Here is a 15,179-nt window from a genome sequence, read left to right as displayed (position 1 = left end):
AACTACAGTTAATAAGTTATAACATTCAAACGTTTTGATCTGGTCTGATACATACGTCACTCATCAGATCATATGCATGTCTGGCATGGAGAACGTCAGTGGAATCTGGCAGGCAGGTCCAGTTGTGCAGGCGAGTGACATACTTGGCGTGGTTGACCTGAATCTGGTTCTTCTTGGCCAGTTCAAACTGCATCATATCCACTGGAAGGTTGAACTTGGTCTTGGACTTGTGGAAGTCCTTCTTGTACAGGGCCTCACTCTGGATCTTGGCTGAGTTCAGAGCCAGCATCATCAGAGGGTCATCCTGGATGCAACGGGCACCAATATGGTGGCCCCTCTGCTTACGGTATCCTGCAAGGTACTTGTACTAAAAAAACAAGGAGGAATTTTATTAAAATGAAAGTCATGGTAATGTGTAGTAACACACTCTTTCTGTAAAAGTGCTTATGTACAAGAACTTACATCACTGATGATGTTCCTTCCTTGCTTGGCGTTAACGATGGCCACGGCATCAGCAAGTACATGGGGTCCTTTCTTCTTGGACAGCTCATTGTCCAACCTGTATGCTTTCTAAAGAGGGATAAAATAATTATTTAAAGGAGAGCATGAGTTGGTGGTCAATAGAAATGTCAGGTACTACATAATAATGTGAATTGGTCAAAGAATGTACCACAGTGATTCTGTTCATGAACGGTCATTCCACATAATGATACATAATTGTTTGCTGTTGGCAAATAAATGTAAATGCACTAGTCAAGTCCTGTACCTCACTGTAAATTGCCTTATTAGCTTTGGCCAGAACAATTTCCATGGCATCAGGCATCACGTGGTTCACGCCCTTGACCGCCTCCCAGGCTTTCAGGTATGCTTGCTGGAAAGACACATGTGCATGTTAGTGTTTTGATGTCCCATGAACACTATGTAGTCTTGTACAAACGGTCAGTGAGTAACAACCATCACCTTATTCATATTCTTGTTGTTAGCTGTCGCCAGTTCCAGGTCCATGGAATGCATGTCCTTGGTGAACTTGAAGTTACTGGGGTGCTGGCGATAATGTCTCTCATCCAAGGCCTTGCCTGCAGATTTCACTTTTTCAACGTCCACAGAACCAATAGGAACCCATCCTATGCCCTTTATGTAGCTGTTGTATTCACTCTTGTACTGGTTCTGAAGAAAGACATAAAACATGTTACTGTACTTTACAATTAATGTCAATATCATTATTTAAATGTGTTGTAAGACAGTGGTTTGCAACGTGGGGTTCGGGGCCCCCCAGGGGTCCTTGAGATGGTTCCATGGGGTCCTCAACTAAATGATTGATAGTTATGAACCAAGTGGACATTCAGAACAAAAAGGACCTTTACAGATGTGTAACTCAGTGAAGGCTACAAATGGAACCAGTTGGGCCTGTGGTTCTGTTCAATTCTACTAACAAACAGTGGTAGATTGGTGTCAAAGAGATTAAAACAATTCTATCAAATGGTAAATGGTGGCCTAATGCATATCAAAGTTTGAGAATCACTATTTTATTTAAGTCATGTAGTCTACACACAACATGCAAGCAACTTCATGGAAAATATTACATTTACAGTATGCGAGTGAACTAATAACTTCAAAATAGATTACCTTTACTTTTATAGTCTATTTCACAAAGAAAATCATTCATAAAAGCAGTGGTGGGAGGGAACTAAGTACATTTAGTCTGCTGAAGTACTTAAAGGACCACTTCACCACTTTTCAACCTATCTTCATATAATTGGTCCTCACTAATAATCATGATAAAATAGCACAATTATTTTCTACTCAGTCTGTGTCTCATAGAGGGCTGTGGGCAGACCAGAAACCCGTCCACCAATGACATCATCGATGGGAAATCCAAGCTAATAGAAACTGCAGGCTTTAATATATTCCTGAAAAGTTGCAATGCAAAAATGGATGGCATCATTCTCACGATAATCAAACATTTTGATCTGGTCTGATACGTACATCACTCATCAGATCATATGCATGTCTGGCCTGGACAACGTCAGTGGCATCTGGCAGGCAGGTCCAGTTGTGCAGGCGAGTGACATACTTGGCGTGGTTGACCTGAATCTGGTTCTTCTTGGCCAGTTCAAACTGCATCATATCCACTGGAAGGTGGAACTTGGTCTTGGACTTGTGGAAGTCCTTCTTGTACAGGGCATCACTCTGGATCTTGGCTGAGTTCAGAGCTAGCATCATCAGAGGGTCATCCTCTATGCAGCGGGCACCAATATGGTGGCCCCTCTGCTTACGGTATCCTGCATGGTACTTGTACTAAAAAAACAAGGAGGAATTTTATTAAAATGAAAGTCATGGTAATGTGTAGTAACACTCTTTCTGTAAAAGTCTTTATGTACAAGAACTTACATCACTGATAATGTTCCTTCCAGCCTTGGCATTTTGGATTGCAATGGCATCAGCACGTACATGGTGTCCTTTCTTCTTGGACAGCTCATTGTCCAACCTGTATGCTTTCTAAAGAGGGATAAAATATTTATTTAAAGGAGAGCATGAGTTGGTGGTCAATAGAAATGTCAGGTACTACATAATAATGTGAATTGGTCAAAGAATGTACCACAGTGATTCTGTTCATGAACGGTCATTCCACATAATGATACATAATTGTTTGCTGTTGGCAAATAAATGTAAATGCACTAGTCAAGTCCTGTACCTCACTGTAAATGGCCTTATTAGCTTTGGCCAGAACAATATCCATGGCATCAGGCATCACGTGGTTCACGCCCTTGACCGCCTCCCAGGCTTTCAGGTATGCTTGCTGGAAAGACACATGTGCATGTTAGTGTTTTGATGTCCCATGAACACTATGTAGTCTTGTACAAACGGTCAGTGAGTAACAACCATCACCTTATTCATATTCTTGTTGTTAGCTGTTGCCAGTTCCAGGTCCATGGAATGCATGTCCTTGGTGAACTTGAAGTTACTGGGGTGCTGGCGATAATGTTTCTCGTCCAAGACCTTGCCAGCATATTTCACTGTTTCAACACCCACAGAACCAATAGGAACCCATCCTATGCCTTTTATGTAGCTGTTGTATTCACTCTTGTACTGGTTCTGAAGGAAGACATAAAACATGTTACTGTACTTTACAATTAATGTCAATATCATTATTTAAATGTGTTGTATGACAGTGGTTTGCAATGTGGGGTTCGGGGCCCCCCAGGGGTCCTTGAGATGTTTCTCATTCAAAATAGATTATATTTACTTTTATAGTCTATTTCACAAAGAAAATCATTCATAAAAGCAGTGGTGGGAGGGAACTAAGTACATTTAGCCTACTGAAGTACTTAAAGGACCACTTCACCACTTTTCAACCTATCTTCATATAATTGGTCATCACTAATGATCATGATAAAATATCACAATTATTTTCTACTCAGTCTGTGTCTCATAGAGGGCTGTGGGCAGACCAGAAACCCGTCCACCAATGACACCATCGATGGGGAATCCAAGCTAATAGAAACTGCAAGCTTCAATATATTCCTGAAAAGTTGCAATGCAAAAATGGATGGCATCGTTCTCACGATAATAAAAATATAATAAAAAATATATTTTTTATCTTGTTTAAAAGATAATCTGCCAAATAATGGTGTCACTGGTGAACTGCCCACAGCCCTCCTATGAGACACAGACAGAGTAAAATACAAAAATGTGGTATTTTATCATTTTTTTAACATTAGTGAGGACCAATTACATGAAGATAAGTTGAAAAGTGATGAAGTGGTCCTTTAATTATAATTTTGAGGTACTTTTACTGTATTTGTGTATTTCCATTCTTCAATACTTTATACTTCTACTCCACTCTCAGAGGCAAATATACTTTGTATTACTCCACTACTATTTGAGTTACTAGTCAAGTTTACAGATTTCAATTATTATAACGAAACTAGGCTATTAACAACATAACATAAGTTCTATTTTATACCTCAGTTAAAAAGGTGTAAAAGGAGTACTCTGAGTACAAAGTATAATTTGATGCAAATACTTGAATACGGGCATTTTTCTTGTCACAGACTATTTCTACATAGAGGTATTGATACTTTTACTTAAGTAAAAGTACTTAATCCACCACTGCATACAAATTAGGAAATAATAATAATAATAATTAGAAATAACGATTTGCACTTACATCGCTGGCGATGAACTGCATGTTACGAGCCAGTTCCAGATTCATGGCGTCAGGGAGGACTGTATAGTGGGTGTTGACTGTCTTGTAACCAATCATGGTCTGAGCACGATTTGCTTCCTTGGCATGAACTATACTCATCATGTCCACGGGGGATTGATACTTCAGCTTGGACTTGTGGTAGTCCTTCGTGTACAGGGCATCACTCTGGATCTTGGCTGAGTTCAGAGCTAGCATCATCAGAGGGTCATCCTCTATGCAGCGGGCACCAATGTGATGGCCAATTTGTTTGCGGTAACCTGCAAGGTACTTGTACTGTGAAAGAGAGTGTAGTATTAATGCATGTAGTGAACCAGCAAGGGGTCGTCCTTGATACTGCGGAAGCCCACATGGTGGCCCTTCGCCTTCTCAAAGGCCAGCTTGTACTTGTACTGTAATAGGTGATGAGATTTGTTTTTGTCATAACTGCTATACTATAAAGTGTGGTAGCAAATATTTGTTTGGTATAGCAAGGGGCATCCCAACTTACATTGCTGGCAATAGTGGTGCTAGCCCTGGCAGCTAATATAGGGATGGCATCTGCTTTCATGTTATGGCCCTTATTGGCCATCTCCAAGACACTGGCTTTGTAAAGTTTCTGTGAATGATGCAGAACAGAGATTAGATCTTTACATACATTAAATAACAAGGACTACTATAACATTCTGCAGTTATTTTATTATATTGATGTACTACCATCAAAATTTGACCATGGAAATTGTATTTGTCTTACGTCGCTCATTTGCAGGGCATTGGCCTTGGCCAAGACAATTTCAGGAGAATCTGGCATTACATGGATCGTCAGCTTGTCTTGGTGCCATTTCTTTGTGTATGCTTGCTGTAATGACACATGGATATTTAAAGGCATACAAAATATCAAATACAAGCACTCCTGTAGAAGAGTGGTAGATTTTTCACTTCAAATATGTTATACAGTATGAGCATGCTTCACCTTGTTCATGATCTTGTTGTTTTCGGTAGCAAGAACCACGTCCATGGAATCCATCAGCTTGCTGAACTTAAAGGTGGATGGATGAGTTCGGTACTTCTTTTCACTTTGAATATCACCACCAATCTTAGCAGTCTCAACTCCAAGTGAACCAATGGGTACCCATCCAACTCCTCTAATATAGTTGTTCCATTCAGACTTGTATTCCGACTGGAAAGACAGGCAAGAAGGTTAAGTTACATAATTGTATTGATTGGCTTAATTTGTATAGGTTTGTACTTGTAGACATTATTGATTGGCTAGTTAGTATCTAGGCTTGTATACTCAGATGAATGACGTTTAGTCTTGCAGTGTTTTAAAAATCAGTTAGACCATGAAAAGATAAATATCAATTGATCAGAGATATTTAGATAACATTAATGTCACTTACATCGCTGGATTGGGTGTTCATGGTGCGACACCGTGCCAAGTTCAGGTTATCGGGGAGAAGGAAATAATTGTGAGGGATGTTTTTGTAGCCAATGTTCGTCGATACAGCAGAGGCTTGCTTGGCCTGAACCAAACTCATCATGTCCACGGGGGATTGATACTTCAGCTTGGACTTGTGGTAGTCCTTCGTGTACAGGGCATTACTCTGGATCTTGGCTGAGTTCAGAGCTAGCATCATCAGAGGGTCATCCTCTATGCAGCGGGCACCAATATGGTGGCCCCTCCCCTTCTCATATGCTTTCTTGTATTGTATCTGAATGGAAAAGAGGAGAATAAAACGACCACACGCAAAAAATAAGAATAAAGAAAAATAAATAAAGAAAAGAAAATAGTATAGTTCTGAATACATTCATAGCAATGCAACCGCAAATGCTGTTGATATGGTGCTTACATCGCTGATAATGTGTCTGCCTTGCTTGGCATGCACGACAGATACAGCATCAGGCTTCATGTCGTATCCCTTGGCGATATCTTGCAGCCACTGGTGATTGTAGTGACTCTGATGGAGAAAATAAGTCCAAGGTTAAGATTATCTTACAATATACATTTATTTGCACTAACCACAAGTATGTTGTGTTCTGACCTTGCTCATGGTCTGGGCATTGCATTTAGCCAGAATGAACTCAGGGGCATCGGCTGGTAGATGGTATGTGCGCATGAACTTCTCACCAGCGGCTTTATAGGCAGACTAGAAAGAAGAAGAGAGGGGGGGAAAAAGAACATAAACTATATATTTTTTTGGAGGGGGTTTGTGAAATCTTGGAACAATCACCTCAACTAAAATACCAAGAAGCATTAGATGAAAAAGAACAAAAGCTTACTATGTTCTGCTGCTTAGAGTTGGCCATGGCCAAGGCAATGTTCATGTTGTCGGTCTTACTGCTGAACTTGAAGGAACTGGGGTGTTGGCGGTAGCTCGTTTCATCCAGAGCTTTATTGGCAGCCTTAACCTTTTCAACATCAATGGAACCAAGAGGGACCCATCCTGCACCTCTACAAAAACTGTTGTAATCTGCCTTGTAGACATTCTGTGGATGTGCAGACAGATAAAACATGATCAATGTCCATTATTTGTTATCCTAAGTAAACTGCAATAGGCAATTTTCCCAAATGTATCAGCATAACAGTGTAGATACAGTTGCATCTAATTAAATTAGACTCATTAATTTAATTAACTGCAACTGCCTTTACATTGTAATGACAATTCTGTGGAAAGGGAACATTGTTTTGCACAGGACAGGCACAATCAAATGAAGTCTGAAAACGTACATCACTCTGAATGTCCATCATGTTGCGACACCGTTCCAAGTTCAGGTTATCGGCGAGAAGGAAATAATTGTGAGGGATGTTTTTGTAGCCAATGTTCGTCGATACAGCAGAGGCTTGCTTGGCCTGAACCAAACTCATCATGTCCACGGGGGATTGATACTTCAGCTTGGACTTGTGGTAGTCCTTCGTGTACAGGGCATTACTCTGGATCTTGGCTGAGTTCAGAGCTAGCATCATCAGAGGGTCATCTGCTATGCAGCGGGCACCAATATGGTGGCCCCTCCCCTTCTCATATGCTTTCTTGTATTGTATCTGAATGGAAAAGAGGAGAATAAAACGACCACACGCAAAAAATAAGAATAAAGAAAAATAAATAAAGAAAAGAAAATAGTATAGTTCTGAATACATTCATAGCAATGCAACCGCAAATGCTGTTGATATGGTGCTTACATCGCTGATAATGTGTCTGCCTTGCTTGGCATGCACGACAGATACAGCATCAGGCTTCATGTCGTATCCCTTGGCGATATCTTGCAGCCACTTGTGATTGTAGTGACTCTGATGGAGAAAATAAGTCCACGGTTAAGATTAACTTACAATATACATTTATTTGCATTAACCACAAGTATGTTGTGTTCTGACCTTGCTCATGGTCTGGGCATTGTATTTAGCCAGAATGAACTCAGGGGCATCGGCTGGTAGATGGTATGTGCGCATGTTCTTCTGACTAGCGGCTTTATAGGCAACCTATAGAAAAAGAAAAGAGGGGGGAAAATAACAAACATTATTATTATTATTATTTTAATCTATACTTTTATACTCAGATATACAAGCTCACAACAAGTCACACAGCGACGCGTTGTAAGGTTGTAGATCGGCTTATTTGTCCGCAAGCAACATCACTATAGGACGAAGGTTAATTCAGGCTTCAGTGTCCGAGTGTACAGACTGAGACATCTTTAGAAATCAGATTTGAAACTCATTTCAAACCACGCAGTAATGACATTTGAATTAAATAAATCATTTTTTCAGACTATAACTCATGCCATTCCAAACTGCATATGCCAACAATCTGATTTGGACTGCCAGTCAATAGAGTGTCGCAGTCCCGCCCCCTCGAGAGACCCGGAAAAGAATTCCCCATTCATTTTCCTCATAGACTTTTCAAAAAGTAAAAAAAAACGTCTTTAAATAAATAGTTTTTGAAAAGTCTATGAGGAAAATGAACAGGGAATTCTTTTCCGGGTCTCTCATCGTCATGAAAGCGGGTGGGACAGACTGCGACGCTCTATAAACATAGCCATAGAACGAGATAATGAGATATTATGGCCACTGCCACTCACCCCATCCGTGATCTTGGCATTGGCCTTGGCCAGCTCCATGCTCATGGATCCAGTGTCACTGGTGAACTTGAAGTTGGAAGGGTGCTGCCTGTATTTCCTCTCATCCATTGCTTTGCCTGCCGCCTTGACTTTCTCCACGTCCACGGAGCCAATGGGGACCCAACTGGTTCCCTTCACACAGGTCTCATAGTCCATCTTGTAGTTGTTCTGTAAGCAAAGAATTAAAAATAGAGCAGAGTTAGAGTACCTACACTAGCACCAGTAATGAATTGTTGATTCTGTTGATCGTATCATTATTGTGATGTAGGCGAAAACCCTGTGGAAAGTGCACCAAAAAAAGGAGAAAAACTGGTATTCCAGTGAGGCAAACCATGTGTTTGTTTGTGACTGGCGGTTCTGTTCTCTTTGTATGTGCTGCTCTTTATACTGAATGTTTGCACATTATAGCAGACAAGACACCATGACACTCTCAAATACGAGTGTATTGTTAACAGTGTAAAAAAAACTTTGACCGTTACATGCATAAAAATGCTTCATTTCTTTATAAATGTAAATACACAATTAACTTTTCTTGTCTTGTCTTCCTTTGTAATGTAATGGTTAGGGTCAAAGGGAAATGAGGAGGGGGTTCTTGCCCCAATTTATTCAATCGAATACCAACTGAGAAATATATGGTACAGTAGCAATGCACCTGGTAAGTTTAGTCTTAGCTTGCAAACACATAATAACCTATGGTATTAATATGGTGCTAATATTCAAACTTACATCGCTGGCGTTGAAGTTCATGGTACGAGCGAGTTCCAGGCTCATAGCGTCTGGTAGAAGAGTGTATTGGTTGATGATCTTCTTGTAGCCAATATTGGTCTGTACAGATGATTGATGCTTGGCCAGAGTCAAACTCATCATGTCTACGGGGCTGTGAAACTTCAGCTTGGACTTGTGGTAGTCCTTCTCGTAGTTCTTCTTACTCTGCAGCTTAGCCACATTCATGCTTAGAACCAGCAAGGGGTCGTCCTGGATGCTACGGAAGCCAACGTGGTGTCCCCTTGCCTTTTCGTATGCTTTTTTGTATTGCACCTGTCAAAGAAAACAACATTCATTCATACTCTTAAATTCAATTAATTATGCTTGTGAAATTAAGACCAAGTTTTTCTTCAGTTTTAGATAGGTGGGTCTAGTCTGACAACAAATACTTACATTACTGACTGCATGTCTGACAGCCTTTGCAGCAACAATGGGAATAGCATCAGGCCTCAGGTCATAACCTTTAGCAATTGTCGCCTCCCAGGCTGCCGTATAGCAGCTCTGAAATAAAGAATTGGAATTATCAAGCCTCTGTCCAAACCCCCATATGAACATATTGTACTGTGTCCTAAGTTCTCCTAACCCACCTGGCTCATGTTGTATGCATTACTCTTGGCTAGGAGGAACTCAGGGGCGTCAGGAGGCAGAGAGTACTTCTGGTGGATCTCCTCAAGGCCTCTCTTGTAGAACAGCTATGGGGCAGAGGACAGATAATGTTAAATCAAATGTTACAGATCAGCAACATTAAGAAAGAAATGAATCACACTTGTGTGAAGTGAGGGGCACAAGATTTATTTATATTGGCCAATGTCATCCTTTACTGCCCTAAACAAATATTAAAGTCCATAGACTTGGCTGGAAAATATTTACATTATAGGTGCTGTAAACAAACATGGCAGCCAAGTCTATGGGATTTGTAATATGATGGAATCTTCAAAAGGCATGTATTGGAGGGTCTAGCACCCCTCAAAAATGGAAATGGAAATGAATGTGTTCCAATGGATCCAATGTAGTTGCAGAAGGAGGAGAGGACACTGGAGCAGCACGGACATTTAAGCCTTTTATTAGGTGCTAGTATACAAGAATACAACTAACGTTTTGACCTTGTGGTCTTCATCAGAGTCATGACTCTGACTCTGATAAAAACTGCAAGGTCGAAAGGTTGTTTTCTTGTATATTAGCAAATAACAAAAGGCTTAAACGTTAGGCTTGAGGCGCGTTGGTAGATTCCCTTTGTTCTAAGGATCCAATGTAGTTATAATTTAGTCACAACAAGCTCTATATTTAAAATACCCACAGACAGACTTAACCATTTTCACACACAAAAAAGCCTAAAGAGCGGATGTGTTGTGAACTTTGCAGACTTACGTCACTCCTCATAAGCTGGTTGACTTTGGCCTGCAGCATGGTTGGATGGTCATCGATGGACGTGAAGGGGACAGTGTCTGGATGTTGTCTGTATTTTCTCTGCGGGGGAATACAGGGAAGTTGATGAGATAATTATTCCATTGCATATCAAATAATGATATATTGCTTTCGTGCATCCTCAAGGGGAGGAAGAGAAGGGATGCTGTATGTGTACATTACGTACTTCACTAAAGATTTCACCGGCCTTCTTGACCGTTTCCACTGCGACGGAGCCATAGGGGACCCATGGAGTTCCCTTGGTGTTCACGTTGTAGTCATACTTGTAATCATTCTAGCACAAAGAAAAGATCAAAATGGCACATATAAGATAAGAAAACATGTTCTTCATACTATAGTAAAATCCTGAGCATTCATTTGAACGCTATACTCTTTCATACTACTTTCAGAGTTTCGTGTAACAATGGATCATTTGGCTCCACAATTTCCCAACATTTACCAGTTTCATAAATGGCTCCCCTCCACCCAACCCAGAAAATATCCAGTTTGCTGTCAACAAAAAAGATGTCGGATGTGTCTTACGTCACTCTGGATTTGGTTGGCATTCTTGGCCGTGACCAGCGCTACGCTGTCGTGGGGCATGAGGTAGCGGTTGGGGATGTTCTTGTAGCCAGACATGCTGGCGATAGCCTGCGACTTCTTGGCCAGGGTGACCGACATCATGTCCAGTGGGGTTTGGAACTTGGTCTTCATCTTTTCATAGTCCTTTTTATACGCACGCTGTGGACACATGACATATACGACAGTCAGTGGTAATGTACTCTGTCAAATCTAAAAATAATAATGAATCAATCATTCATCATTCAATCATAATAGTCAAACATGGTGAAAATAGCATGATGGGTGACCATTTTTAATCTTGCAGGGCACGTTTTTGGGGTTACGTGTCAACATGTAGTGGGCTGGGGAGGTTAACCAGTGACCTTCTGATTACCAGAAGGCAATCTCTCTAAAACCTCTACCCACTAAGCTATGGCCCATCATCATATGTACCAAGTATACATGGTTAATTACATGAGGGAAAATCTTTCTTTTCCATGCAGTTAACCCATAACCCAAAGGTAACATTACTTACTTCGCTCTGCATTTTGGCCACATGAACGGCCAACATAATCTTGGGGTCGTCGTTAATGCTGAGGGCTCCAACCATGTGTCCCCTGTTCTTTTCATATTCCTTCTTGTATTTAACCTGAAAGTAGCAACAACAACATTTGGATTTTAAATTCTATACAGAAGCACCAAACACACTGTATATTTAAAAAGGAGGGATTTAAGTATTCCCATAAACATTATTTAATACTCACATCGCTGACAATGTTTGTGTGGGCGCGGGCTGCAAGGATCGAGATGGCGTCACCCTTGACCTCAAACTGCTTGTCTTTAACTTTCTCCCAGTCATGATGATAGGAGTTCTACAACAATAGCAAACATTGGCATTTGAGTTTGAAACTGCAATGGAAAATGGACTCTGGGATAGATAGAATGTATCAAAAGTTTAGATTTCAGTGAAAAAACTAACAAACTTGTAGTTGTTTTACTTACATCACTAAGGTTAAAGGCGTTCACTCTGGACTGGATGAAGAATGGATAGTCTGCCGGCAGGACATTTTTAACCTTCAACTTCTCATAATCTGCCTTGTAGTTGAGCTGTAAAAAAAGAGTGTGAAATCAGCATGGAATTGATCACTGTACTAGTCTTTAATTCCCCTCAACTTCATGCACATTCATGGACGCTTAACCATTTCTAACCTATTTTGAGGTAGTATTTTCTACCCCCCCCTTCTTTATTCCAGTTATAGTTGATTTCATTCAGCATACAGTTTTTGGGTTTTATTTTTCTACATTGCATTTCACGATCAAACAGTTATTTTACTTCCTGTCACTAGAGGGTACTGGCGGCCTAAGAGAGCTCTTTCTTTATCTGATAGTTACAGTATACTGTCTAGTAAACTGTCACACACTTTTCTTGTCCATCAACCCCAGTGTGATCACATGGTTTATTCTGGGCTAACTGAACGCATGCTGCTATTTATACTACAGAGGTGGCTCTCCAGTTTCCATGGTGGTCACGGAAAGACAGCTGAGCTATGTGGATGAATGGGCAAATTCTTTAGGAATCCAATGTATTAGCTGCCTCCAATTTTGAGTCAGAAAATGTATACAGTGTGTAACAACTGAAAATGTGATTGTATTCACTTCATCCAACTGGCATTTTACCTGACCCCTTCCGAAATAGAAATAAGTATATTAATATATCTTTGTTGGCTTACATTACAGTTCTACAATTTCTAGTGGACTTTTTGTCACTTTAAACTTGGTTGGCATACATATTTTGGGCGCCGCCATTAGAGACGCATTTATTCTAGCCTTTTTTTATTTTTTTGCATTTTCAAACATTTTCAACAATGGCAACCTTTTACATACCATACTGAGCTGTTTGGCATTGATGGCGGCTTGAACTTGAACTGGAGAATCCGTCACTTGTGTAAATTTCACCGTGTCCGGATGTTGCCGGTATACTTTCTGCAAAACACAACACAAAAACTCGATGAAAATGTATAAAATGTCAGAGCTGCTTAGTTGATTTAAGGAATAATTAACTACATAAATGAAATCAACCAAGATTACTTACGTCTTTACATTGTTGCATTTTCTTAGTAGATTCGTATCCAGGCGTAAGAGTTTGGGGGAAGAAGCACCTTGAGTTGATGTCATCAGCATCTCCTTTGTACCATTGCTGAAAAACCAAATGCAGGATATGATAAGTGAATTCATACTGTACATTACTAAGAATATCAGAAAGAAAAGCACAACCAGAAGAAACTTACGATACTCTTCATTTCTTCAAGTTGCTTGCAGTGAATCGTCCAGATATCCTCATAGCTGCCGATATAGTGTCCCTTCACCTCCTCGTCATACTTTGTTTTGTATTTTGCCTGGGAAGAAAATTGACATGGTCATAATCTGGACATGAGATTGGACAAAAGGCCTCATCAAATTAGAGGGCTGAAATTAAAAGAAAAAGGATGGCTGTAGGGGTGCACAGTTAACCAGCAGGGCTGGTGTGACTGAGTTTACAGTCTACAGGAATACTCACATCAGTAAACTGTTTAAGTACAGAGTCCATATGAAACTTGGGCGTGTCACAGTAGTTGATGCTGGATCCCCTGGATTTCTCATAGCTTTTTTTGTACACTTTCTGTAAAGGATAGGAAACAAATGACATTTATCATGAGAACTACAATACAAATCAGAGCCCAAATGTACATTTGTAAATACTTTTATGTATTTAAAAGTATTACTAAAGTATGGCACAAGTGGCTTTTTTATTTCAATGTACACGTCTGAGGGTTATTTGTGGAGGCACATGACGAACAGGGATGTCATATGTAGAGCCGAAAGCTACTTCTACAATCTACATGGTAATCCTAGGAAACCTACATCACTGAGGATGGTTCCAGCATATCTGAGCTGTCTGAGAAGGGGATTCTCTGTAGCGGGAAGAACGTTGTAACCGGACTGATCTTTGGTCTTCTCGTAAGCCTTCTTGTAATGGACCTATGGATGAAAACACAGAAAACAGAGTAAAGTAGAGAACAGAGTAAGTGTGGAGAACAGATGGTACAGGGTTTATGTCGATGAGGTATATAAGTGGTTCTGGGACATTTTTGAGCTCTGGACGAGCTTATTTAAATCCATATTGCATGGTGCGTGACACCATGCACATATTTAGTATATCAAGCCTATCCTCCGAATATTAACCATAAGGTTTGTCATATTTAACAATATAGGCTACTGTATTTAGTTACTGTATATAATCCATTTTAAGATGTTATTGTTTGTTTTTAAATCTTTAAATGGATCAGCGCCAGTTTATGTCTCCGATCTCCTAAAACCCTATGCACCATCTAGGTCACTGAGGTCAGCAGATCAAATGCTCCTTGTCATCCCCAAGGCAAGGTGTGAGAAAATAGGGCACCGAGCCTTCTCAGTAATTGCTCCGAAACTGTGGAACCAGCTTCCTAGCCACGTCAGGCTGGCTCCAAAACTACCTGTTTTTAAAACACATCTTAAAACTCATTTCTATTCCCTGGCTTTTAAACCATGAATAATGTTGTATATATACTGTATATGTTTTTATTACTGTATTGTATTGTATTATGTTTTGCTTCGCCTAATTGTACAGCACTTTGGTCAACTTTGTTGTTTTAAACGTGCTCTATAAATACAATTGGATTGGATTGGATAACATTTTTAAAGATTTTCCCATGGACCACCTGTAATTATGCCATGGACCACTGGTGTTCCATGGACAGCTGGTTGAGAAAACAGTGAGAAACAATGAGTCACATCACATCTACTGGAAGGTACTATTTTATATAATTATGACCGATGAGTCAAATGACGAATAACCGCATTGTATGTGGATGATTTGGTGGCCGCCCTAGAATGTAGCTGCAACTATATTAGTATACACTAATTCGTAAGAACAAAAAAGCTATATACTGTATATACATACATATATGATTCCAACCACTGAAAATCTATTCAGAGATTAAATTCAGTGTTACTCATAGATCTTGTATAGGCTACTGAAGTTCAAATCTGCACACGTCAACAGCAGTCACAGGCTGTGGACATACAGTATGTGTTGACTCACACTCTGTTCTGAGGTACAGCTCAATTTTGACCA

The 15,179-nt window shown here is 40.2% G+C and overlaps 1 protein-coding gene across 3 annotated transcripts in view; it reads right to left on the bottom strand.

The window, feature by feature from the left end:
• neb (nebulin) overlaps positions 1-15,179 on the bottom strand; it is a 73,240-nt gene that overhangs the window by 46,129 nt on the left and 11,932 nt on the right. The window contains exons 13-46 of one of the 3 annotated variants that reach the window (XM_080784976.1): positions 13,928-14,044; positions 13,584-13,685; positions 13,315-13,422; positions 13,119-13,223; positions 12,911-13,009; positions 12,029-12,133; positions 11,791-11,898; positions 11,562-11,675; positions 11,009-11,206; positions 10,653-10,760; positions 10,430-10,528; positions 9,649-9,753; positions 9,455-9,562; positions 9,023-9,334; positions 8,258-8,464; positions 7,557-7,661; positions 7,365-7,472; positions 6,915-7,226; positions 6,467-6,673; positions 6,229-6,333; positions 6,037-6,144; positions 5,587-5,898; positions 5,160-5,366; positions 4,941-5,045; positions 4,698-4,805; positions 4,172-4,483; positions 2,890-3,096; positions 2,696-2,800; positions 2,392-2,499; positions 1,987-2,298; positions 961-1,167; positions 767-871; positions 463-570; positions 56-367 (exon numbers count right to left, since the gene is read on the bottom strand). In XM_080784976.1, coding sequence (XP_080641102.1) covers positions 56-367; positions 463-570; positions 767-871; positions 961-1,167; positions 1,987-2,298; positions 2,392-2,499; positions 2,696-2,800; positions 2,890-3,096; positions 4,172-4,483; positions 4,698-4,805; positions 4,941-5,045; positions 5,160-5,366; positions 5,587-5,898; positions 6,037-6,144; positions 6,229-6,333; positions 6,467-6,673; positions 6,915-7,226; positions 7,365-7,472; positions 7,557-7,661; positions 8,258-8,464; positions 9,023-9,334; positions 9,455-9,562; positions 9,649-9,753; positions 10,430-10,528; positions 10,653-10,760; positions 11,009-11,206; positions 11,562-11,675; positions 11,791-11,898; positions 12,029-12,133; positions 12,911-13,009; positions 13,119-13,223; positions 13,315-13,422; positions 13,584-13,685; positions 13,928-14,044 — 5,448 coding nt within the window. The remainder of the gene's footprint in view (positions 1-55; positions 368-462; positions 571-766; positions 872-960; positions 1,168-1,986; positions 2,299-2,391; positions 2,500-2,695; positions 2,801-2,889; positions 3,097-4,171; positions 4,484-4,697; positions 4,806-4,940; positions 5,046-5,159; positions 5,367-5,586; positions 5,899-6,036; positions 6,145-6,228; positions 6,334-6,466; positions 6,674-6,914; positions 7,227-7,364; positions 7,473-7,556; positions 7,662-8,257; positions 8,465-9,022; positions 9,335-9,454; positions 9,563-9,648; positions 9,754-10,429; positions 10,529-10,652; positions 10,761-11,008; positions 11,207-11,561; positions 11,676-11,790; positions 11,899-12,028; positions 12,134-12,910; positions 13,010-13,118; positions 13,224-13,314; positions 13,423-13,583; positions 13,686-13,927; positions 14,045-15,179) is intronic. The other 2 variants (XM_080784977.1, XM_080784978.1) reach the window with 2 other exon arrangements.

This window comes from Protomyctophum bolini (genome assembly GCF_963924005.1).
Source record: "Protomyctophum bolini genome assembly, chromosome: 16".
NCBI classification, from domain to species: domain Eukaryota; kingdom Metazoa; phylum Chordata; class Actinopteri; order Myctophiformes; family Myctophidae; genus Protomyctophum; species Protomyctophum bolini.
Note: the sequence above shows the minus strand (reverse complement) of the source record. Positions and strands in the feature narration are given on the sequence as shown.